At 41.7% G+C, this 24,421-nt stretch overlaps 2 protein-coding genes across 2 annotated transcripts in view; one reads left to right on the forward strand and one right to left on the reverse strand.

Moving 5' to 3' along the window:
• mmp24 (matrix metallopeptidase 24) overlaps positions 1-24,060 on the forward strand; it is a 105,561-nt gene extending 81,501 nt beyond the window's left edge. Inside the window, exons 8-10 of the mRNA XM_069678700.1 lie at positions 8,734-8,872; positions 14,992-15,258; positions 21,487-24,060. Coding sequence (XP_069534801.1) covers positions 8,734-8,872; positions 14,992-15,258; positions 21,487-21,851 — 771 coding nt within the window. The 3' untranslated portion in view covers positions 21,852-24,060. The remainder of the gene's footprint in view (positions 1-8,733; positions 8,873-14,991; positions 15,259-21,486) is intronic.
• Positions 222-1,794, reverse strand: LOC138606241 (tripartite motif-containing protein 16-like). Its single transcript, XM_069678702.1, has 2 exons — positions 402-1,794; positions 222-313 (listed from the first exon to the last, which is right to left on the reverse strand). Exons 1-2 carry the CDS (start codon positions 1,792-1,794, stop codon positions 222-224), a joined length of 1,485 nt encoding a protein of 494 aa, XP_069534803.1.
• Positions 24,061-24,421: the final 361 nt, after the last annotated feature.

Below are 24,421 nucleotides of genomic sequence, written 5' to 3' on the forward strand. Positions count from 1 at the left end.
AAGTTTGATTGACAGGTGAAAAATGTGACAACAATCAGCTCTCAGCAACAAACATGAATAAAATGAAGCTGAAGAATTAAAACACAGAAGTTAACCTGCTGTCCCTTACATGACTTCTGTCTATTTCACTTTACACAACTCAGCAGTGTCTCCAGTAAAATAAAACCAAAGTCCAGCGCAGAGAGGCTGAGTGAACGTGGTCTGCACTCTGTGGAGGAGAGTCATGGTTTTAGAGATGCTGTAGAAGGACAGAATACCTGCTCTGTGATCCAGGTACACTCCGACTCTGGAGGACCGAGGACCTGAGACAGGAGTGTCAACATTGTTGTACCTAAAGATATAACTGTTGTTGTAATACTGTAACGCCCAAGATTTGTCATTGTATCCAAATCCACATTCATACCCGCTCCCTGCTCTGCTGATATTCTTGTATGCGACTGCTACACAAACTCCTCTTCCTCTCCACTCCACCTCCCAGTAACAACGTCCAGTCAGACTCTCTCTACTCAGGACCTGACTCCGTCCAGTGAATCTGTCTGGGTGACGAGAATAAGACTGATGTTTATTCATTACTGTTGCTTTTCTGTTCCCATCAGATAGTAACAGCAGTGTGTGTGCTGTGTTTGGATCCAGTGTGATGTCACATGAGTACTGTAAGAACTTAGCTCTGGTCTTGGGCTCTGGTGGTGTCAGTAAAACATCCACTTCAGTCACTGTCTGTGAGATGTTTGTCCATGTCTCCCTCAGAACGTCCTGTAGTTTATCTCTGACCTTCAACACAGCCGCTGTCACAGCCTCAAAGTACCTCAGAGGACGGATCTTGATGCTGGATGAGTCTGTAGATTCACCGAGTGTTGACAGTGAGGGGTAGTTGAGTAGAAACTGGTGGTGATCCTCTGTGAGTGACAGCTCCTCCAGGTCAGCGTCTCTCCTCCTCAGCTCAGTGATCTCCTGCTCCAGCTTCTCCTGAAGCTCTCTGACTCGACTCACTTCAGCTTCCTGCTGGGATCTGACCTGCTGCTTCACATCAGAGCGTCTTTTCTCCATGAGACGGATCAGCTGAGTGAAGATCTTCTCACTGTCCTCCACTGCTTTATCAGCAGAGCGATTGACAGCCTCCACCTGCTGTTGAAGCAGCTTCACATCTTTCTCTCTGTCCTGGACTCTCTGCTGGATGTTTTGTCGACTCACCCCGAGCTCTCTCTGCCTCTCGCTCCTTTCTGCTGCAGCTGAGACTGTGTCGTGGCCTTTATGATCGACCATCAAACAGAGATAACAGACAGACTGCTGATCAGTACGGCAGAATATCTTCATCACCTCATCATGACGAGAGCAGACGTTCTCCTGGAGCTTCTTGCAGGGCTCCACCAGCTTGTGTTTCTTGAATGGAGCTGCATCAAAATGAGGCTGCAGGTGTTTCTCACAGTAAGAGGCCAGACACTGCAGACAGGACCTGCAGGCTTTCAGTTTTCTCCCAGTGCAGACATCACAGGCCACATCTTCAGGTCCAGCATAGCAGTGATCAGCAGGAGCAGCTTGGAGTCCAGTCTTCTTCAGCTCCTCCACTAAAACTGCTAACATGGTGTTTTTCAGCAGGACAGGCCTCGGTGTGAAGGTCTGCCTACACTGAGGGCAGCTGTAGACTCTCCTCTCATCCTCTGTATCCCAGTGGGTTTTAATACAGTTCATGCAGTAGCTGTGTCCACAGGAAACAGTCACCGGATCCTTCAGTAGATCCAGACAGATCGAACAAGAGAAGCTTTCCTGGTCCAGCTGAACTCCTTTCTGCGCCATTTCACCGCTCAGTTACAACGACTGTCTGAGTTTCACTTCCTCAACACTAAAACTAGTTTGAACTCTGATCTAGTGTTTCTGCAGGGAGTGTCACCTGTTGTTGGTTACACCCATCTTTAACCTGTAGATCTGAAGAGGAGGGAACAAGGAAGTATCTGAGTCAGAGTGGAGCTGGCTGTGAGAGAGCGGGAAGAAGAAGGAGGGGTTATCAAGCTCTGCTTCATTCCAGGAAGAGGAGCGGTTTGAGAGCGATACTTTGTGTTTGTTTACAGCAGAGTTCATTTCTCATTTAAAAACACTTATTGTTTCAACCTGAGGAGGGAAACTGTTCTTTGAATCAGAGGGTTTGTGTTTGAAATCAGCTCTTCTGCTGCCCTTAAAACACAGTTTGGCTAAATGATGATAATTTGAACACAACAGAAGACAAATAGAGAAATGAATGCTGCAGAAGAAATGATGTTCTCAACCTTTTCTGACGTATTTTATAAAGTCCTTAAAGCATATTTGAAGAAGAACATGTAAAATTCAACATGTCGTTTTGAGTAAAAGGTTTATTTTAGATGCATTTCAGCACATTTATCAAATAAGTTCATTGTTGAAGCTCTGATCTCCTCAGGACCTGAATGCACCAGATGATTCGGTCCTGCAGCTCACTTGCAGACTGTACTGACTGGATGAATCTGGAGAGTGTAGACGTTTCATACATGCTCGTTGAGGTAGGTCACAATTGTAGTCGAAGACGTCTCCTAGAAGCGAGTTACTCATCACAGCAGTGAAGTTTTAAACCTCCTGACATTAAAACTGGTATTATCCACATCACCATGTGTGTCCTGGTTCCCTATTACATTTTTAAATCTTTTTTTAAAGGATATATAAACTCAATAGTCATGACTTATGACAGAGACGTAAAAATAAACAACTCAGTGTTATATGTTACAATAACTGATAAGCTATGCGTGGATCACCTCCAGTCCATCTCATTCACAGCATATAGAGACGTATTTTATACTTGATAAAAGTTGTTCACTGAAATACGGGACAGATCGTGACCCTACTGAGTCAGGGGCAGAGTATGAGTTTCAAGTAGTGTTCCTTGTGTTCCAACAGGTGGTGAAAACACGCTGCCTGCTACAAACCAATGGAGGAAACTAACGAGCCGAGCCGTTGTTAATCTTTCCTGCTCAAGCATCCTGACCGTAGTCAGAAAGCACAGGAGAGACTTATTGTTGTTCTGCTCTTGGGCCAAAGCTGTAGCTAGCTTCGGGGCTAACTCCCGTCACTTTAATACGCCAGCAGCATGTCGCAAGCAAGACACGGGAGGGCGGCTTGAGTCTTGAGGAGTCGTAGGCTTTATTACGCACAAACACAGGCTGAACTGTACATTACTTCCGTTTATACAGCTACCAATCACTCCTTTCTCTGCTCTTCTTTTCTCTTGCCCTCCCCGACACTTCACGTAACTCGTACTTTGTAGCTGAGATGACGAGGAGTCGCAGAAGTTACCGACAGAGCACAGCATCACGCCGGAAAGGGGGCGGAGATTAGAGTGTCGACACAGGTTTTGTGTTCCCATCAATGCCGATCAGAGCCGAGGCGATAATTACCCACGTCTACTCATTTGACCCAGGTCTGAATGCCGAATGCCCAGAAGAAGAAGCTTATTATTGGTTATAAACAAATCATAGCTATAAGATGTACACTAGGAGTGGTCTGAGAGGGTAGAAATGCAGTTTCATGCCATAATGGGGAGCAAGACTGTGAACCAAATTCAAAGACACTGATATGATTGGCAGCACCTTCCTGGAAGACATTGCATAGTGTTACAGCAAAAGACAATGTTTGTTCAGTGGACCCCTCTGCTGTGGCTTCATTCATATCATACATAATAAGGGGCTGCTGTGCTGTTGTCTGTCGGGCAGAAACAAATACGGCATCATAAGAGCCATTAGTTTTATCTTCCCAATGATTCATCTCAGAGGGGGAGGGACGCTGCTGGAAGTGTGGAGTAATACGTTGGGTCTTTGCAGCGGCATCGAGCACTGAGGGAGTTTATGGCCTTGAAAGAAACACAAAAGCCGCTCTAAACTTTAAAACTGCATCATCATCATCGATCAGAACACAGGGCTGATGTTTCTGTTCGTCTAACTCCAGGACGGGGGCATATTAAGACATAAAGAGCGCTGAGAGCCAGTGGGCGTCTGAAAAGAGACACTCATTATGGGATGTTTCCTCGGTGAGAAACACTCATGGTTTCTCTCGCTGGATATGAAGCATTGATTTTCCTTTTTTTTTTTCAGTCGAGGTTCACACAGAAAAGCATTAGCAGCCAACGGATGATGTTGGATCACGTAATGGAGTGTGTGTGTGTGTGTGTGTGTGTGTGTGTGTGTGTGTGTGTGTGTGTGTGTGTGAGTGTGTGTGTAGCACTCAGTGGGGACTGTGTCCTAGATTCACCAAAGCCAAATGATAATGAGCTAAGATTGATGTTCGCCTTCTTCTTCTTTCTTCCTCTTTCTCGTCTTGTCTTTCTGCTTCCTTTCTTCCTTTAACGTCCGCTGCTCACCTTACATCCCCTCACTTTTTTTACCTTTGGCTTCCATCTTATTCCGCTGTGCGTCCGAACGTCTGTCTACTTATTCCTTCTCCTCTCACTCATTGTTTTTCATCTTCCTTTTTCATGCCTTCTTTCCTCGACGTTCCTTCTACGAGGTGGGGCCGTTAATCAGGCGTGCATTTGTCAAACCAACCAGTTAGTTTAAACCCTTGAAATCCTTTTTCTCGTCAGTATAAATCTTACACTTGTCTCTCTAGCTCTTCCCAGGTGGTTGCTCAATGAGGTGCACCTGGTCTTAGATGTTTGACATCTGAAGACACAAGAAATCATTTTTATACTTTATAGTTTTAGTCCAGCTTTAGACGACGACAACTCCAGTTTTAGTCAGTAAAAGTCATCACATTTTAGTCATTACTTTTAGTCAGAACGTTTTCTCTTTTTAAACTCATTTAATCAGCCTAATACAAGTTCAATCTGCTGTCAAACGACGTCCTTTCATTCATTATTTCCTGAAGATCTTCTCCGTGGGTAATAAACATCCTCAGCTGAGGTTGTGTTCATGGAAACTTCTGTAACGTAACGTTATAACAGCACGTAAAGCCACAGAACAAAGCCGTGCAGTTACCGTAATACATGCTGCACATTCCTCTCTTGCCTTATTTGCAGCAGCAGTGTCTGTAGTTACTGTAAAACCTATTATAATTTCATCATCGCTTCTCACTTTGACAGTCTGACTGCAGAGGATCTTTTTTTTTGTGCGGAAGTGAAGCAGAAAGCCTGGAAAGTTCATAACCCCCGTCATGATACATGTTTGTTTTGCGTGCGTTGTTGTCAAGCTGCCGCTTCGGGACATCACAACCTGTGTGGCTGGGTCGGATTCAGGGGGATCTGCTCATACCCCTCAACCAGTTCAGCCACTTACAAGACTGCATTGCTTGTATTCTGACAGGTTAGACGCGCAGTGGGGGAAATGTCATAGATTTTGAATGTCCGACAGCCCGCCACCAACATTTTCATGTTGTCTCGCCTCGTTAACAAAAACGTAAAACAAATTTGTCAACGTTTTTTATTATCAACAACTTATTTTTAGCTCTTACCGTCTTGTCTTCGTCGTGGATAAAAGGTCGCTGATGAACATTTATCGTCAGAATTTTTGTTAGCGAAATGAACACTGCTGGGTTCGTGCCTCTCGCACAGGGAGTTTGTGTTGTTCTGTGTTGTTAGTTTTGTCCTTAGCTGCTCTTTGTTTAATGATTTAGGTCTTTGTGTGTAGATTAATAATAAATCCACTGGTTTTCACTTTTTTAAGGTGTTTTATGTGGTTAATTTTGAGTCAGGTTGTGGATAGCTGTTAGCAAGGTTATTATAGTTAACGAAAACTAACAAAATGACAAAAACTAAAATGTCAAAAACATTTTCGTTAACTGAAATAAAAATAAAAAACAATAACTAACTGAAACTGTATTGTGAGTTTACAAAACAAACTAAAATGAAATAAAATTATAGCAAGAATGTCCTTAGTTTTCGTCTTTGTCAATTAATTGTATACATATGCCCGTGATCTGCACAGAATTGTTGTGTAGCTACGATTTACAGTGACAGTCATGGCAGGCTGAAGAGGGGAAAAGTTCATATGAATATTAACATTGATTTATGATGTTATGAGTTCTTATTTCACAATACTTTTTCTGGCCCTTTTGGGTCACGCCCCTGACAAATGGTAAATGGTAACTGGTCTACTGTACTTATGTAGCGCTTTTCTAGTCTTTGCGGCCACTCAAAGCTGCTTTTACACTACATATGACATTCACCCATTCACACACTGATGGCAGAGGCTGCTACGTAAAGTGCCCAACTGTCAATCAGATATCACATTCATACCTGTTGGGAGCAATGTGGGGTTCAGGACACTTCGACATGTAGCCTGAGGGAGCTGGGGATCAAACCTCCGACCTTCCGATTGAAAGACGACCGACTCTACCACTGAGCCACAGCGGCCCTAAAGACAAGTATTCCATATTACAAATATACAAAAAAACTAAAACTGATAAAAACTGAACTAAAACTAACAAACTGGCATTAAAAACGAATTAAAACTAAACTGAAATTGAAAACAAAAAGTCAAAACGAAATAAAAATAAAAACTAAACTATTATAACCTTGGCTGTTAGCCCCTGGGTGGTATGGTAATTTTAAAAAGTCAGATCAAATGGCAGGACGGCAAAAAGAATGTTACATTATTTTTATATTTATCTTTACAACAGAATTAAGAATATTTGATATATTTTATCCTCTATTATTTAATGTAATTATTCAAGAACCTATACACAGCTTTCACCTAATATTCTATTACACACTGATAATTAACATAAAATTCTCTCCCATTGACGCCGTTCGTTCATTCTCAACACAGACAGTGAAAGGAGAACGTCACTTTATCAGCTTGTTGTTGTCGAGATCGCTGAAATGTTCTCCTTGTGTGAGGCAGCTGTGTGTAACATCAGGTGGTTAAAGCTGGTATATTTAGATTTCCTTTCACAGTAATGATGTCAGTATACTCTGCCAGTCTCACCTGATTTTACCCCCCTGCTCTCGTCCACTAAAATGATATTTGGTTTGCCGTCTACCACCTGCCTGAGTCCGTGTGAATGCCATTGATGTTTAAGGAGAACTGGAAGCAGCGTTTGAGGCGGGGTGCCATCATCCCCATGAAAGCTGCTGAGCGGCGCATGAAGCCAAAAAGGATCTACTGAATTACCCCGATTGAAAGGCCCATAGAGGAAGAGCACGAGGGTTTCCTTTGACTCCGTCTCCCAAACCCTCTGGATTTGTTTGAAATGTACAACTTTGTAACTTAATAATTTAAATAAGGGCTATAAACGTAAGTGTTCATGCTGAGAAATTCACGTCGTTTAAAAGTCTCTTTCACAATGTTAGTACGGGGGGGGGGGGTCCTTTTAGGCCTGAAAGCCTGGCACGCTTCCTGGGAGCTTGGTGAATGCATAAGTTTTCGGCCCAATCCCAATCTCCACCCTAAAGCCTAAGCACTGAACACTCACAGACTTTAATGGCGTCAGGCGGGCAGTGCGGGCAGTGCGGGCAGTGCGTGCAGTGCGTGAGGGTTTGAGAACTGCATAAAAATAAGGAATGGGACACTATCATGGCATCACACGTTGCCTGGAAACCAGATGGGCCATAAGATCAGATAAGCTTTATTTAACAAACTATCAAAGTCAGAAAGGCATTCATGTTTATCATTTGCGAATATTTAATTGTTGTCACTTTCAGACAAACGTATTTGCGGTTCCCGTCACATCCACGCTCGCATTGTTTACATTTATTATTATTTTTTGGTCAAACTTTATTGAATACTACTTCAATGTACGAACATTTGTTTACTTTTAGTGCGGGGCTGGACAATCACATTTGTATACATCACCAAGTTCGCTATGAACCCTGGGTAAATCCCACAGGAAAGGCTGCAGATATCCGGACTCACGGAAAGTCCGTAATTTGGCGTTGTAAAGTCTGCATCGGAGCCCTCACACTCTTGGGATATGATACTGGGATAGCACTCAGGCATTTGCCGGGAATTGGGATTGGGCCTTCATGTGCAGCATCTTCTTCTCTTCATTTTGAATCGCTTAACTGCAGAGTGCTTGTGACCGCAGCCTGGGGTCTGAAACACCCTGTGGTTCTTATTGGTTTTAATGTCCCCAACAGCAACAGTGTTATCAGAGCTAAAAACTGTTCTTTGTGGTTTTACCAGTGACATGTGGACTAACGGGATGTTTTATAAAATGTATACGTCTTATCAGCTCCATTCACTTTAGAGGCCGTTTCCCTGAGCTCTTCTATCAGACACAGTCTCTGACACCGTGGGCGTGACGGTCCTAAACTGGGCTGTCTTGTAAACTAAATCAATGATTGTCCTGCTGATATTTAATTATGATGATTGAGGTATCGCTGAAGATGATGGCTTTCAGGTAGATGAATTATAAATGAGTGATTCTGGCACTATAAATGGACACAGCTGCACATAATGACAGCTGCTCACGCTGTGCTGTGCTACAGCTGCTAAAATTGCACTTCTTCTTTGCTGTACTTTTAACTGACAATCTATGAAGTGGAGCAGAATAACTGATCTGTAAATAATCGCAATAAAACAATAAAATATCACAGTTTTTGTCATTATAGTTCCCAAATCCTCAAACTTTCTGCAAAAGGCAGATACAAATTCACATATATAATATCCAATCCTTAAGAGACTTATTCTCACTTTAGTTTAATAATGCCTCTGAAGGTGATGTCTAAAAGTTACTGCATGTTTGGTGTATCTGTCTCAAAAGACATTGGAGGTTTCATTGTGTCTCTTTGTTCTCTAGGACCGGTGGTTTTGGCGTCTGAGGAACAACAAGGTGCAGGAGGGGTATCCCATGCAGATCGATCAGTTCTGGAAGGGTCTGCCGCCTCGCATCGACGCCGCCTACGAGAGGTCTGACGGCAAATTCGTCTTCTTCAAAGGTACGAGGAAAGATAAGACGCAAATGTGTACAAACATTTCACCCTTTTTTGCTGTTATCAAAAATCAATGAGTCACAGTTATGCTCAGAATACAGAGTTTAGTCCTCTGGGATCTTTATAAAGGGTTTAACTTAGAGCAGTTAAGAGTTCAGGCTTCTGTTAACTGAGATATTCATCATAAAAGGCATTTTGATTAACTTTGCACAATGTCAGTGTTGGGCAGAATTGGGCAGAAATTTCACCCTTACTAATCCAAATAAATCTGATTAACTGCTCAGCCAGGAGGCACTTAGATTTTGGTCCTTGGTATTGGATCTTATGATGACGTGTACGTGCAGTAGGACATGTAACGCCGTGTGAGAGTCCATGTCTACTTAGTGTTGCAGCCCAAACCATGAAATTCGTCTCTAATCAAAACAAAATTTAACAATTAAAACAAGTCGGTGGTTTTTTGCACAATATATAAAGAAGCACAGCAATATTATACTTGAAGGGAAACACACCAGTGATGCGTCCAAGCTAACTGGTTTGTTGTATTAACCTAACAGCAGCAGTTGTTTACTTCTGCCACCAAATCATTTACAAACATGCTCCTGGCAAATTGCAGGTGGCATCACATTTATTGCTGCAATATGATTGCCTAAGTTAGGACTACATCACAGCGTCCTCAAATGATAGCTTGACAGGACACACACCATGTACACAGTCGGTGTTATTATTGTAAATGTGTGACAAATCGAGTGAAAGAGGCAGACCATAAATCCTGCTAGTTAATGAACACAACGCACACTGGAATCCAGAAACCAGTTAGTTTGAACCAGCACTGGTTTTGGCTGGGAGTCCTCCACGACCCGTGATGCATGCGCTAAGCAGAGACTGCATTTAAGAGCTAGTGGACAACATGTAACACGCTTAGATTAGCTACACAGGTCTTACACGACATTGTAAAACAACCAGTAATTTAACTACTACTATAAATATGAAACATAGATAAAGTAATAGAATAATAATCAGTCACACACTGAGCTCTGTCGATACAAAAAACATTGTGAATTAACTCATCTAGTTATTTTTCATGACAGTGGCATCATTTAAAACAACAGTAGTGCTAAATCGTGCCACTGCTAAGCTAGCAATGTGCTAACAGATGGATGGAGGAAGGCGTTAAGACTAAGAAACTGGCTTTCCACACTTTTGGCATGACTACATGTTTCTTAAGAACACATTGTTACAAAGTGTAGTGTCACCGTATCTCTGTACCAGATGTTCAGTCTGAGTCTGTGTTCGCTTTTCTCACTTGTTCTAAAACGCTAACTTTCCCTGTTGTGAGAATCATGCTTCTGTCTATCAAGCGACTGCAGTACTGCGGCAGTTTGCTGGGGTTAATTAGACATAAATTATTGAACATACGGTTAAAAAACGGGTCATTGCATATTTGATCTTGAAGTTTGCATCCTGTGTGTTGGTTTAAAAGTCGAGCATGAGTTTTTCTCGCAGAGCTGCTGCACAAATCAGTCGATTTTGCTCCCAATCTTCAGTGGAGTAACCTCAAATCTGCCTCTACCATCTGCTCCGGTGTTATTAGACCCTGTCCTGCTCTCTACATGCCCCTCCCCCTCCTCCTGCTCCTGGAAACATATTTAATAAAGTGTGAAATAGAGAATGGCAAGGCAGCGGGGAGCACCCAGCCTAAAGTAATAGAATTTCAGTCTACGTATGAAACCTCCCTCATCCCCTCTCTCTCCCTCACTCACTCACTTTCTCTGAAACTTACACACACACGCACACACACACACACACACACACACACACAAACACACACACACATCTTCTGAAGGAGTGTCCTGCTATCTCAGCCAGCCAGGAGCAGATATTAATAGCTTTGCTCTCTCAGCTGCCGGCACTTTTGCTCTCTCACTCGCTCTCTCTCTCTCACACACACACACACACACAAAAATACGTGGACACACAATGACACAGCTCAACCGAGCTATGACACACACACACACACAAACACACAGTGACATACCTAGATGCAAGCGCAGAGACACAAGTGGACAAAACCCACACACAGAATTAGGAGGATTTGTTGTTTGTCATGTCAGTGTGTGTGTGTAGGTGTGTGCGCGTGTGTGCGCGTGTGTTGGCATATAATTGTCTTCTCCATAAGCTCATACAGGGTGACATAAAGCTAAAGACACTTTTAGTAGCTTTTCTTCTTCATGGGGCTTTGTTTTAAAATCATATTTTTACAGTGTTGATGATGTTAAAGCTGCACACAAGAGCACGCTGCACATACAAGGCACACTATCCAGGCCTGACTGTAAGACACGACAGCCACAGTTAGCTTGGATCTCATTGGTCAGACAAAGTGCAGCCTGTGCTTTAATGTGTTAAGTTACAGCCGTCAGCAGAAAGTGTCCAGATAAGCTCAGTTCCAAGTACAGCGCTTGTAATAAAAGACACGTGTTGCTGATATGAGTGATAAAGCACCCCTTAAAAAGCAATGTGAGCAAAGTCTCACAATCATTATCCAATACCTAAATAGCGGCTACAAGGCAGGCTAAAGCTAGCTGGGAGTCTCTCATCTACAGCAACAATATTATACTTTGTTTCAGTAACGTTCAGTCTCCTTACTGGTTGTTCTGACACGTTCAGAATCATTACAGCTTTAGCCGTTAGCATTGTGGTTAGCAGGTGGCCGGCTTTGTGTGTCAAATGTAGCACAGTGTCAATAGTGTAACTTACACTAACATTCTTTTACAGCCTTTAAACTCAACTCATCCCCATATTGATTTAGATCCGTGGTTCCCAACTGGTGGGTCGGGACCCAAAAGTGGGTCACAGAGCTGTTTTCAGTGGGTCGCGGACGTGTACTCCAAAAAAGTTAGAGTTATTGAGTTATGTCGGACCCGATCCTGGCCGGGCAAAACAGACCAAATCAGCACAGACTTCACAGCTGATTGCTATTAATAAGTTACCGCTAGTCAGCAGTCAAAACAAAACCTTTGTCCTACCTGTGTGACGCAGCCTTCTCCCCTGAGCCTGTCCCTGCATATAATTGATACTCCGCCAAGAAGGTTCATAAAACACATCCAGGTTTCCTGCTATCCATGTCGTGTTGATAAAACAGCGATGCTAATCCATTAGTTATTTCAGACTAAAGTCCAATTGCTGTCGCGCAGACGGATGACAAACGCGCGGCTCGTTTAAAAGCCACACACACATTGTTGCATTGTGAAGACCTCTAGTCTCAGGTCCAACTGCACAGATTTTAATTAAATAAATTTGACTGATTAAAAAATGTGGGTCCTGATTGTCATTGAGGAGGTGATGGTGAGTCCTGAAGACAGACCAGTTTAAAATCACTGATTTAGATTATTAAATTAATATCATAAATGTGCAATGACTAGTGTACTAAAATCGAAACTAACAATTACCAGTCGACTGGGAAAATCTTAAGTCAAGTTCAGCCCTACTAATAGAGTGCTCGCACAGCACGCTATTAATGCTACTCCACATTTCACAGTGAAACTTTTAACTCCTCTACATTGGTATGACAGCTGTCATTACTGGATACTTTTCCCTTTTAGATATAAAAAGCTTCTAAACTACTGTACTGTACTTTCTGGCCCGGGTTGTCCCTCTCCCACGTCTGCCCTCTCCTCATCTTGCTGCCTGACAATGTGGCTGTCTCTGTAAGTGTCAGCATCTGTTAACAACCCACAATGTTTAGGTTTGCTTCCTATATCAGGTCCTATTTTAAATCTGTTTATGTTCTCACCTTAATTAAACTGGACCGTGGTTCATTTGAAACAGACCGAGTCCGGTCTTTTCCGGTGGCCCATGGTCCGGTGGCTTGGTCTGCACCAGAGTTCAAATGCGTGTTCTCTCACCTGTCCAAACGACCAAAGCTGTCAGTTCTGAATGCACCCTAAGACTTGAATGAAATCCAGTTGTACTGAGCTCAGCGTCTTTAGTTTGTAAAGTCAGCCGGGGCCACAGTGGAGATGTATGTACTCATTGGCTACATGAGGCATTAAAATGATAAAAGCACCTGCTAAAGGTCACACTCATCTGCAGTATCCTCACAGTTATCGGTACCATTCATTTAAACAAGTTACAGCTGGATCCGACTCTTTTACTGCCTGGGGGAATCTATTAGTGCCTGAACAGGATGAATTCTTATTAGACTCCTTCTCTTTATTCATTTGTTTCTATATGTTTATTCTATTGATGCCGGCTGTTTTAAACAGCTGCTGACAAGTCCTTTAATAAAGCCTAGTAAAATAGCTTTTAGAGTAGATGATGATTATGATTAAACCACCAGTTTTTAGTCTCTCTTTGTATCTTCTGAATAATAACTGCATGTTTAACAAAGCTGCAGAGGAGCTGTTTAATCCTCATTGTTTTCTCAGTCCAGCAGAAATCAGCTGCTGAGTTGTACTACAGTTTATCCAACATCCGTTATCTATACCACTTATCCTGTTGGAGCCGATCCCAGCTGTCATTGGGCGAGAGGCGGGGTTACACCTGGACAGATCACCAGTCAATCACAGGGCTGACACATAGAGACAGACAACCTTTCACGCTCACATGCACAGCCAATGAACCTAACGAGCATGTCTTTGGACTGTGGGAGGAAGCCGGAGTACCCGGAGGGAGAACATGTAAACTTGCTCGCTATACTTACTTGTATCTTCGCTATAAATGTCCTTAAATGTAAGATTCAAAAGGCCTCCAGGTGATCTAGATTCGAGGGTCTCATAAGTTTAGTTTAGAGTGAAAGTTGCCAAGTTGACCTTTTTTCCTGCCACCTGTGTGTAGGAGGAGGAAGAGGAGGCTCGGAGGGAGTGGGTTTTGGACGGATCTTGCAACAGGACATATGTAGCATTTAAATGAACCTTTATGTGCTTATGTTTTTAAAAAATAATTATTTTATTTTATAACTTTGTGGAGAGAGAGACAGGAGATATAGAGAGCACGCCCAAAATAATCAACTAGACTTTAAGGCCAGTTCAGATCAATGATTCGTAACGAGACTGGATGCGACTGCTAACAGATCCCCTGACATCTGATGGTAAACGTTCTAGAACTGGGCCGTTCACATCAAAGCAACGCAACGTAACGCACACACAGCTGACAGTCTCCATAGCAACGACGCACTGACATACCCCACTACTTCTGCCTTTATACTATATAATGTTAGTATTAGGCCCATGTTACATGAATTATCTAGATGGATTTCTGTTGTTGTTATAAAGAAGTGGATGACAGTGACAGTGACATGCTCACAATGTTAGCTGTAACACTGATTAATAAATGTTGAAGACAGAGAGTTTGGAAAGAGAGGATCTGGACCCGTCTTTGGCTCCTGCAGCACCAGAGACAGGGTGCCTACACCAGCTTATGCTGTTTCCTGATTGGCTGAAGTGAAATAGCGACATCATTCAGTTCTAAAACTGCATTTGGAGATTTGATGAGTCAAATCTTCTGCGACTCCACACAACGGCTTCAGACGCTCTGCAACTAACCAGCTCACACACACGCTGCAATTTTCTCTGCAACATTCTAAAACTGTTTTGTTGCGTTGCAAATCATTGATATGAACTAGGCTTAAGAAACAAGCCGCGTTTTGGACAGCTAACATAGTGGATTGTGCAGTTTTTTATTAATGAAAATTGCACACTGGAATATGGTCTACTAAAGCCACTTCGAACAACTGTAAAATTGTAGCAGCCTACGACCAAATCCCAGCCATGACAATATTCAGTACTACATCACTCCCTCTCATGTGCTTTTATACAACTGTTACACAAGCAGCGAACAGTAGTAAACAATAATCATTAACAAAAGATTACTTTTCGTTTTTGTTTTTGTACACCATGTTCAGGACTTAAAATAAACAGTTATATTTTTTTACGCACTAGTGACATTCCACTGTGTTATACAGTAACATAATCCCAGTGCCCCCATATGAGAAGATATTTTGTAAAAATACAAACAAAGCTTAGGTTCTAATGAAGTTAAAAAACTTTATGAATAAACTTTAGATGATAACTGTGAGAATATTTGTACTTCAGTGAAAGTGCTGACTCATGTTTTCCCTCCTCTTCCAGGTGATAAGTACTGGGTGTTTAAGGAGGTCACGGCTGAGCCGGGTTACCCTCACAGCCTGGTGGAGCTGGGCAGCTGCCTCCCCAAGGATGGCATCGACACGGCGCTGCGCTGGGAGCCGGTGGGAAAAACCTACTTCTTCAAAGGGGACCAGTACTGGCGCTACAACGAGGAGAAGCGCACAGCAGATCCTGGTTACCCAAAACCCATCGCTGTGTGGAAGGGGATACCGGAGGGACCGCAGGGGGCCTTCATCAGCAGGGAGGGATGTGAGTGTTCGAATGGAAAATGTATTTATGCACATTTGTTGGCAAATTGTATGAAAATAAGACAGTTTCAGTCTAATTCAATCACAGGTTGGGCTCTTCTGTGATCCACCGCTCAATTCCTTTCAAACATGGGTAACAAAATGGACTCAGTCAAGAATGAAAAAAAGCAACTGTTTAAAAAACAATCCAAGCACTCTGTAGGATTTATTGTATGTAGAATGTGTTGTTATGTTGCTTAGCAACAGGGTCACAGGGAACCACTTCCATGTACACTGGGAACAGGAAGTGGCAGTTGTTTTGTTGTGATTTGTGCGACATAGCGGGAAGCTAATAAAAAGAACAGCGAGCAAGTTCAAGAAGTGTGCGTTTGGATTTACTACACAGCGTAGGCTGATTGTGAAGTATATTTTGCATGTGAAAAAAAGGCTTTTTAATTCTATATGAATCCTACAGAGTGCCTTGGATTGTTTTTTGAAGGACAGTTACTTGAGTCCATTTGGTGACCCATGCAATGATCCCTTCACAGATGAAGAGCACTAGTATATGATTAACACAAAGACCGAGGAGCCAAGAGCACCAGCAGGGGGGTTAAAAGGAATTAAGTCTTATCTCTTACGTCCGACTTAGCTACAACAGACTTCTTGATTTGAATTTACACCAAAGTGCACCAAGCCTGACGGACACCAGTGAATGTTGCCAAGCAACACACGTCTCCACTGTCTAACTTCTGGCATTAAACGGTGGACAAAGGATATGGATAACTAAACAAAAGAAAATAAATATATATATATATATATATATATTATAATATATATTGGGATAGTGAAATGAGGAGTTGTATGCAGAACATAAAAATGTTCTCACTGCACAACTGAACAACACACAAACAAAAACAAAAGCTATCGCCAAGGAAATCGATCACCACTGCAGTCAATAATGATAAGCATGCCTTTGTCCAATGAACATTTACCATGTCTCCCACCGTGTTTTGAAAGGCCCTGTTGGCATCAATCTGAGCTCAATCAGCACCTTCAGGGCGGGGACAGCGCCACGTTTTTGTCCGACACATGCCGAAGCTGAGGGGAGAGCTAGTCTGTCAAAACAGAACACTTCGATCAGCTCACTTCCTGAGTAGATTTCCAGCGGGTTGGTCCGATCATGGATGACTCTCTCTCGTTTTAATGCCGTTTCATTTATCATCCTGTAAACAAGAAGCTCTGCCACTGAGTTTTTTGACTGTTACTTTTACCGTTTTTTTTTATCGTGTATTTTAGTCTTTTGACTTTTGAAACTTACGCCTGCTCCATCCTATGCGTAAAAAACTGGGCTTAAGTCTAACGGGTGCACAGGGCGTAACTTTAAGTCTGTTGACTGACATAACGTGACACCCAGGCGTACCCCAGCTGGTGCTCTCAGCTCTCGGGTCTTTAAATATAGACCTCATTCGAAAAATAATATCTATTTCCTGTTATGGAATTTAATTCTACAACAATTTATTTGTAGCAATACTTTTTGTATTTCAGCAAATTTTGTATATAAGATTAAGAGACTCGTCTGGTCCTAATAATGGATAAATATTTAAAGATAATGTAGAGAAATGTATCCACTGTTCAACTACAACTGAAAGAAAAGGTTAACTAGTCCGTCAAACAGCCAGTAAGTCACTTAACTGGTGGGTCATTAAAGCTCCCACACAGACTCACCGTCCGTCTCTCGATGATTCAGTTCATTCACACAGATTTTTCTTCTTTCTCAACACCATGTTTTTGCTCCAGAAAAATAAAATGCCATAAGCAAAGACGGCGACTCACACTCACACACACACACACACACACACTCGCTGTCTGCTGGAAGAAAAGTGCCCATCATCACTTATGCTTGTCGAGTTGTGACCTCATGACCTTGTGGCTGCCTTAGAGGGTGTGTGCGTCTGTGTGTGTGTGACATGGTCGGTCAGCCGGGGTGTCTCGGTGTTAGATGAGAAACTGTCCTGCAGGGACTTCGGAGGCATCAGACAAATGTGTGTGTGTGTGTGTGTGTGTGTGTGTGTGTGTGTGTGTGTGTTTCCTTTGGGCTGTTGGGAGGTGATGGAGCAGACACAAAAGCAGACATCAGAAGAAAACCTCTGGAGGGTTTTCTGATGGTGAGCCGTGTGTGTGTGTGTGTGTGTGTGTGTTTGTGTGTGTCTGGTTTAGCCTACTTCTGGGGACACATTCCAGACTAAAAACCTGATCATTTGGGACATCTTGTCAAACTGGGGACAGAAGCTGTGTCCCCAATTGGGAAACAGATTTTTGGGGTCAGTGTTGAGCTTTGGGTAAGTGTTAGTCTCCAGGAATGTAAGTCAGTGTAATGCCCCCAAAAGTGAGCAAAGTGAGGATGTTTGTGTTTGTGTGTTAAAGCTTCTAAGGTCTTACTTTCTGTCCTGATACTTACAATTGAACATACAAAAACTGGTTTTCTGTGTTTCCCCCTCGAAGTGCATTCTCATTACTACAAACGTAAAAGTCTCTAAAACACAGTTAACTCCTCGAAAACTAAACGTCACAGCTGAAACAAATGAAATGTGTGTAGGATCAGTGGAACCTGAAGGCATCATCAGTTTCGGAGGGAATTACCATAGACTGTTCAAATAATGGACGTAGCCACTTTGACGTTACCCATTGGTTTCTTGACTGGGCCACCGCCATGTTGGTTTTCTGGAGCCAGAAGTGACCATATTTGGGTGACTCCTATTTACTGGCCAACAAATAAATAAATGTTTGATAAACACTGAACAGGCTAACAAGCCAGGGAAGGCCAGCGCAGTATACCTGCTACTTAGTGCAAAAATATATCAATACCATAATACTAAAATTTAACTCCCTAACAAATCTGGAGCTCAGACTTCTTGCACGGCCAGAAAGTTCCATAAATCCCACAGAGAGATTATTTGTCTGATTTTTGCATCAAAAAATTCCCCAAAAGTCTCCAACAACACAAACACGCCAAAGTTAAGCTCAGTGTCTGTGTGTGTTGACGTCTGGCAGACAGCCAGCGGGATTCACCTGTCAATCAAGTGAGCCAACCCCTATGATTTAATGCTTAATATAATTAAAACAGATGAGTTATACAAAACTGTACAGTTATCTTGAACAGTAAAATTAGCTTTTTATAACAAAACACTTTTTTGTACCAGGCTGTAAACATGTTTATTTCTGCTGTAAGAGTGGGCATTTTCACTTCTGCCGTAATGTTATTTCTTTGTTTTTGGAGCCTCCAGTGGACACTCAAGGAACTGCTGTTTTTTGCACTTCTGCATTGGCTTCCTTTTTCAACACTGGACGTTTTTGCTTGATAATTATGTTAAAAAAAGATGGTCTCTTCTTTTTTCATTTGGAATATCATAATTTTATATTATCGATAACAGAGACGGTGTGTTCAATAAGTCTGTTCAACCGAAAAATGATCTGATTTAAAATCCAGGTCCTCCAATTCTGCTATTAGCTACTTAACTAATAACAAACTATTGTGGAGGCACCATGTTTATACACCCACCAGCCACTTTATTAGGTACACCTGAACAATCTAATGTTATCCAATACAACCAGCTCAGCCATAAGATTTGCTTTTATGTTGCCTGTAATGTACAGGAGTTTTTCTAAGCTGTCATAGAGGTGTTAATTCCATTATATTTCAGCATCACGGTCATCATTGGTGGTTTCTAATGCTCCCACTCATGTATGTAAATAGGGAAGACAAAACATTTGAGACACATTCAGTACAACACCTTTAACTATGGCCTCAGTAATAAACATCATTGAATTAACACACTTCCATGGCAGTGCTGTTGTATTGAACTGCGTTAGATTGTACAGGTGGACCTAATGAAGTGGCCGGTGAGTGTACAGTGATGTGGGAGGGTATTCCTTGTTGACACAATTCATCTTTCTATCAGAAGTTATTAATAAATAGGTATCTAAACTTAATATAGAACACTTCAGTGAAAAAAATTATGTGAATAATTTAAAGGAGCCTAGAAACCATGTACAACATAGGTTTTATAGATGGTCATTATGTAGTTGTGGGTCGGGAAGAAACACTGACCCCTCAGATATTTAATTATACATCAATATACTGTATATATAAGATAATATGCAATAACTTTTATCCCATCTGCTTATATGTTTTAGATTGGATCTTCTTTATTGTTCCCAAGGGGCAATTTGGTTCGCAACAGTAATCCACACAAGCAATACACCATTAAAAAAACAGGAGACATAAATACATACCTATACTTTAATACATAACTCCCGTGGATGTCATCATGATAAACGTGTAGTGAGATATTAGATACAAAGCCAACAGTCCGTTGTACACTGTATATCCAATGGCAACAATGCCTACAGCTTGTTCAAGAACCCAACTGCTGATGGAAGTGTTGTTTATGACCATTTATCCTCCATGTTTTCTCCCCCTCCCCTCACATACTATCCCATTTGTGTCCCAGCTACAGTGTCTGTCTCTCAGGCATTGCATAATATTGCCCTTCAATAAAAACAACTGCTGCCGGGGCGGAAAAGCTATAGCTGCCTATAACTGCTGTGTCACGATAGAAATGGTGTTGCCTCTAATGAGATTCTGCGCCACAGGGATGTAGCAGAGCCGAGAGAGGCAGCTGAGGGCACTGATGGATGTTTTTCAGTGTCAGAGAAAGCTTTTATTAAAAAGCGGAGGGCAGTGTTTGTCTCTGTTGTGCATTTGTGTGAGTGTCTCCTGAGCTTCTGAGGAATTAAGCAAGCAGAGTGCAGTCTCCTGGTTGTAGTCATGCGGTATTTGGCCTCTATTGTTGTGACAGAAGAACAGCTGCAGTGTCACCAGTGGACTGTTTATAAGAAGCGGATGTGTTGAAGTGCCTTAAACCTGCATTCTTTCTATTGGCCAGCAGGGGGGGATGCACTGGTTGCAGAAGGAAGTACGATTGTTTGCAAGTCAATGCTGAATGAGCCTACTGTTCAGTTGATTTGTTGACCTGTTTCCAGGATAATGGCTCCATTAAAAACAGGATGGCTACATCCATATTACCAAACCTGAGGCTTCAAAACATTAGTCCATGAAAGTGTTCACAGTGGCGACACCCACCTCCTATAAACAGTCTATGGTGCAACCCCAAGTAATGTCAACAAATATCAAGTAATAATGTTTTGTATACAAACAAGGTAACTGCAGAAAGGTTTGTGGCATAGTGGACTTTTGCTGTAATTGGAGATTGGGCATCAGTTATCTTTCAATATATTTTTTACACCATTTGTACTTTTGAGTCATGCCACCCAGCTAGCAGGGAACGTTCCCATAACATCGGCTAACATCACCTACAGGTTCTAATTACGTTTGACAGAAAACGTTTTAATCAAATATTCAAAGAACGTTTAAAGGATGTTTATCATTTCAAATAAAGTTCTTGTAATGTTACAACTTAAACGTGATTTATCAAAACGTTTCTGTGATGTAATTTGAACATTCTCACTGCAACTTTCTGAAAATGTTTTCAGAGAAGGTTCTCCTGCTATTAAAAACATCGCACGTAACATTCTCAGAACGTTCTTAGAACAAAACTGGGTAGCTGCATGTCTGGTGATGCTGCTCTCTCAGATGGTATACTGCCTCGGCTCAGCCTGAAACATATCAACAGTTATGACGGGTATTGCCAAAAGATTTTGGACTAAAAGTCCCCGGCTGATGTTGGTTTAAAGATCCGTTTTCACAGGATGAAGACTGAGGTATTGTGTGTTATGAGAATAAGAGGTAGAAATATGGGGCTGCTATGCCTCCCTGTTAAGGCTGAAAAACTTGATTAAAATGTGCTCATACACCAAGTATTTTACTCTTAGTTGTACAATATAATCATTAATATCTTTCTATATGTGTCACAAAATTCTTCATTGAAAAAACTTTAAAAAATGACAGTTTTAAGCTGAAGCTAAAAAAAACCCTTTTGATTAGATGTTCATGGAATCACTCAAACTTGGTGAACCGTGATACTGAATTAATACTATATAATGTTTTGTTGTATGTTGAAGGCTTACAGGGTATTTTTTATAGTTTATTTATTTTAATATTTACTTTAAGCCTTAAGTCTTCCTCACAAAAATAAACCCACTAATGTAGTTTTCTTGTTTTCTCTCCTTTCCCTCCTCCTCCCCCATCCCCCTCTAATCCTCCCTCACTCGCTCATCCTCCCCTCCTCAGACTACACGTACTTCTACAAAGGGAAGGAGTACTGGAAGTTCGACAACCAGAAGCTGACAGTGGAGCCCGGATACCCCAAGTCCATCTTGCGCGACTGGATGGGCTGCGACCAGTCTGACATGGAGCGGTCAGGCAGCAAGGGTAACCGTGGCGACCGCCAGCTGCCCCTCGACGACGTTGACATCATGGTGACCATCAACGACGTCCCAACGACAGTCAACGCCATCGCGGTGGTGATCCCCTGCATCCTGTCGCTGTGCATCCTGGTGCTGGTGTACACCATTTTTCAGTTTAAGAACAAAGGAGTGCAGCAGAACACCATGACGCCGCACTACTACAAATACCCTGTTCAGGAGTGGGTATGACAGGCAACGCTCTTTTGAAGAGGTCAAAGTTCATGGATGGAGGGTGGTCAAGCATTTGACATGTTGTTGGTTAGCTTTCGTTGGCTAGCAACAAAGAACTCGAGCAAAAAACAATGGAAGGTCAATGCTAACAATAAATAACTGTGCTAGCTAGAAATAGAAGGGCACACACTGAAAATACTCTGCAAAGTAGATTTAGACATTGGCTCAGAGTGTTTGTGTGTGTGTGTGAGAGAGAGGGCCTGTCTTGTGACACAAGCACTTCAGTGTAAAACAGCAAGGACACTGATTTTGTGTTTTCCCATTCACTAGCCAGAGAGGAAGCTTAAAACAAACATGGCTGAGGACAGCGAAGAAAAGGCTGCACGGACTTCTTGCAGATGTGATTGATGAAGGACAGATAAAGAACGATCTTTCAGTCTTCTGACACCTGATGCTGAAAACCTCTCTGGCTAAGTGAATTGGGGTCTTGAGAGCGATGCTGAACTTTGACTACTTCTACAGGACCTACAACACGACTCTCCTTCTCAGTGAAAAGAAAAATATAAAGAACGAGGATTTGGGGCAGAATTTGCTCCTTAAAGCCAGAAACCACCTGCAAGTTTGTTCTTACAACAACTTGTACACTTGAACTACTTCAACTATTAAATACAGATAAAATTTAATGAAAAAAAAAAGAGAAAATAAATTGTTAAAAATATTAAACTTGAAGATAAAATTTAGGTAGAAAGGCCATAACAAAAAGAAAACCAATGATCTCTCTGTGGATCACTGAATTTTAATTTAGTTTAATTTTAGTTATCTGAAGATGTTAAATTGTCAAAGAGGACCTTTTTCTCTCTTTTTTCACCACATACAACGAAAAACATCATCAACTCAGTCCTGTCAGTCCCGGTAGAACGAAAATGCTTGGATAATACAGCTTGGACTGATGGCTTTTGGCACTTGTAGAATAGCAAGTCATCGGCGTATAACGACAGATCAGATTTATGAGAGTTCATGAGTGTCTTCTCTACAGGCCTAACACGTGCTCATATTTAACAACTAGGCCCGTATTTGTCAAACTGCTGAAAGTGAACCGTAAGACTAAAGTGAAAGTAAAAAACTAAAGATTCCAAGGTTTTTATTGAGTTTCTTTAAACCACACTAGGCTCTGTTTTTAGTGAGTGTGCAAAATAGCACTGGATATGATGACAATGAAACTGTGCATTTTATGTAAACATTTCATCAAACATTGCACCACTTTTTCAATCTCATAGTGTGAGCATTTCTGGAGCAAACTTTTCCTGGGGTATGAGGTTTGGCTCCACCTTTTGAATATCTGCTCTGCGCTCCATCAGCTCCCAGCTCACTCAACTCACCTGCTGTGATCACAACCCATTTATTTGACATACATTTTCTACAACTTTGAATTTCTTGAAGCGGCATTCAGCTAATTCAGCTAATTTCCTTTAAATTCATCACTATTTATTTATTATGCTAAACTGAACATTAATAACATGTCAGTTGTTACTCAAGATATCAAGTATTTCACACAAACAGAACGTGCATTTTAGTAACCCCTTGAGAGCTGCTCTAAACGTCACTCCTACAGTTCGGTGTAAGTAGGAGTAAGTTGCTTGATACGTTTCAGAATGTTTTAAATCCTTGTTTGGGTCTTAAAAGCGTTCTTTGAATGTGTAATTCTTTAAAGTTCGATAAATCCCGGCCCAGAGCTAAACTACTTAGTCTGTTCTTTGAGTCTGATTTATCCTCATTTGTACTTTTCACTTTCTCCGAATTGGAGAAGTGCAAGAAGGGAGGAAGTAGGAAGATAAAGTAAAGGGAGAGGCAGGGTTTGAATAGTCAAAAGAGGAGGGAGGGATGCACAGAGGATTTATGCAGGTCTGTATTAGTATGCTGGCTGTGGCACGGCGACATCGACCAAGCTTAATGAAGTACTTCTGTTCACAAAGCTCTAATAGGGGCTACTCGCCCTCCACGTCCCTCGCTTTGATCCTACTGTCCTCCCTCTGTCTTTTCTCAATGTCCTCTTGTAATTTTCCCGTCCATATGGCCTCTCCTCTCTTTGGGTTGATCTTGTTGTTCAATCTTTCACTTTCTCCTCTGTCCATCTGTGCTGCTCTCTCTCCACTCACTTCATCTTTCTCTACGTCTTTTCAGCTTCAGCACCGAAGCTTTTTTTCAATCAATACACCAAATGTATACAATCGACTTAACACTCCATGTTGCTTGTTCATGTTTAGTCACTTCAATCAGGAAAGTATCTATTGGCATCTATTATTTTATTTAATAAGTGCTTTTGGGACTGATTCAAACTAAAGAAGTTTGTCAAGTGTCTTGAATTATGTCAAAAAGTGCCAAAATATCTTGTAGAGTTTGGCCCTAAATTGTCAACTTTTACTCCCCTGAAGGATTTGTTCACATGCTTTTATTAGTTTATTTCAAAAGCGCTTTTCAGCAACAAGATAATTCAAGTGCTTTACATAACACAGTAAAAGGTATGAATAGAAGGCAATATAAAAATATTTTAGTAAGGTTTAAAGGAGTCCGAATATAATTATATACTT

The sequence above is a fragment of the Semicossyphus pulcher genome, unplaced genomic scaffold, assembly GCF_022749685.1.
Source record: "Semicossyphus pulcher isolate SPU_LCO1_2020_fin unplaced genomic scaffold, fSemPul1.0.p SCAF_3, whole genome shotgun sequence".
NCBI classification, from domain to species: Eukaryota; Metazoa; Chordata; class Actinopteri; order Labriformes; family Labridae; genus Semicossyphus; species Semicossyphus pulcher.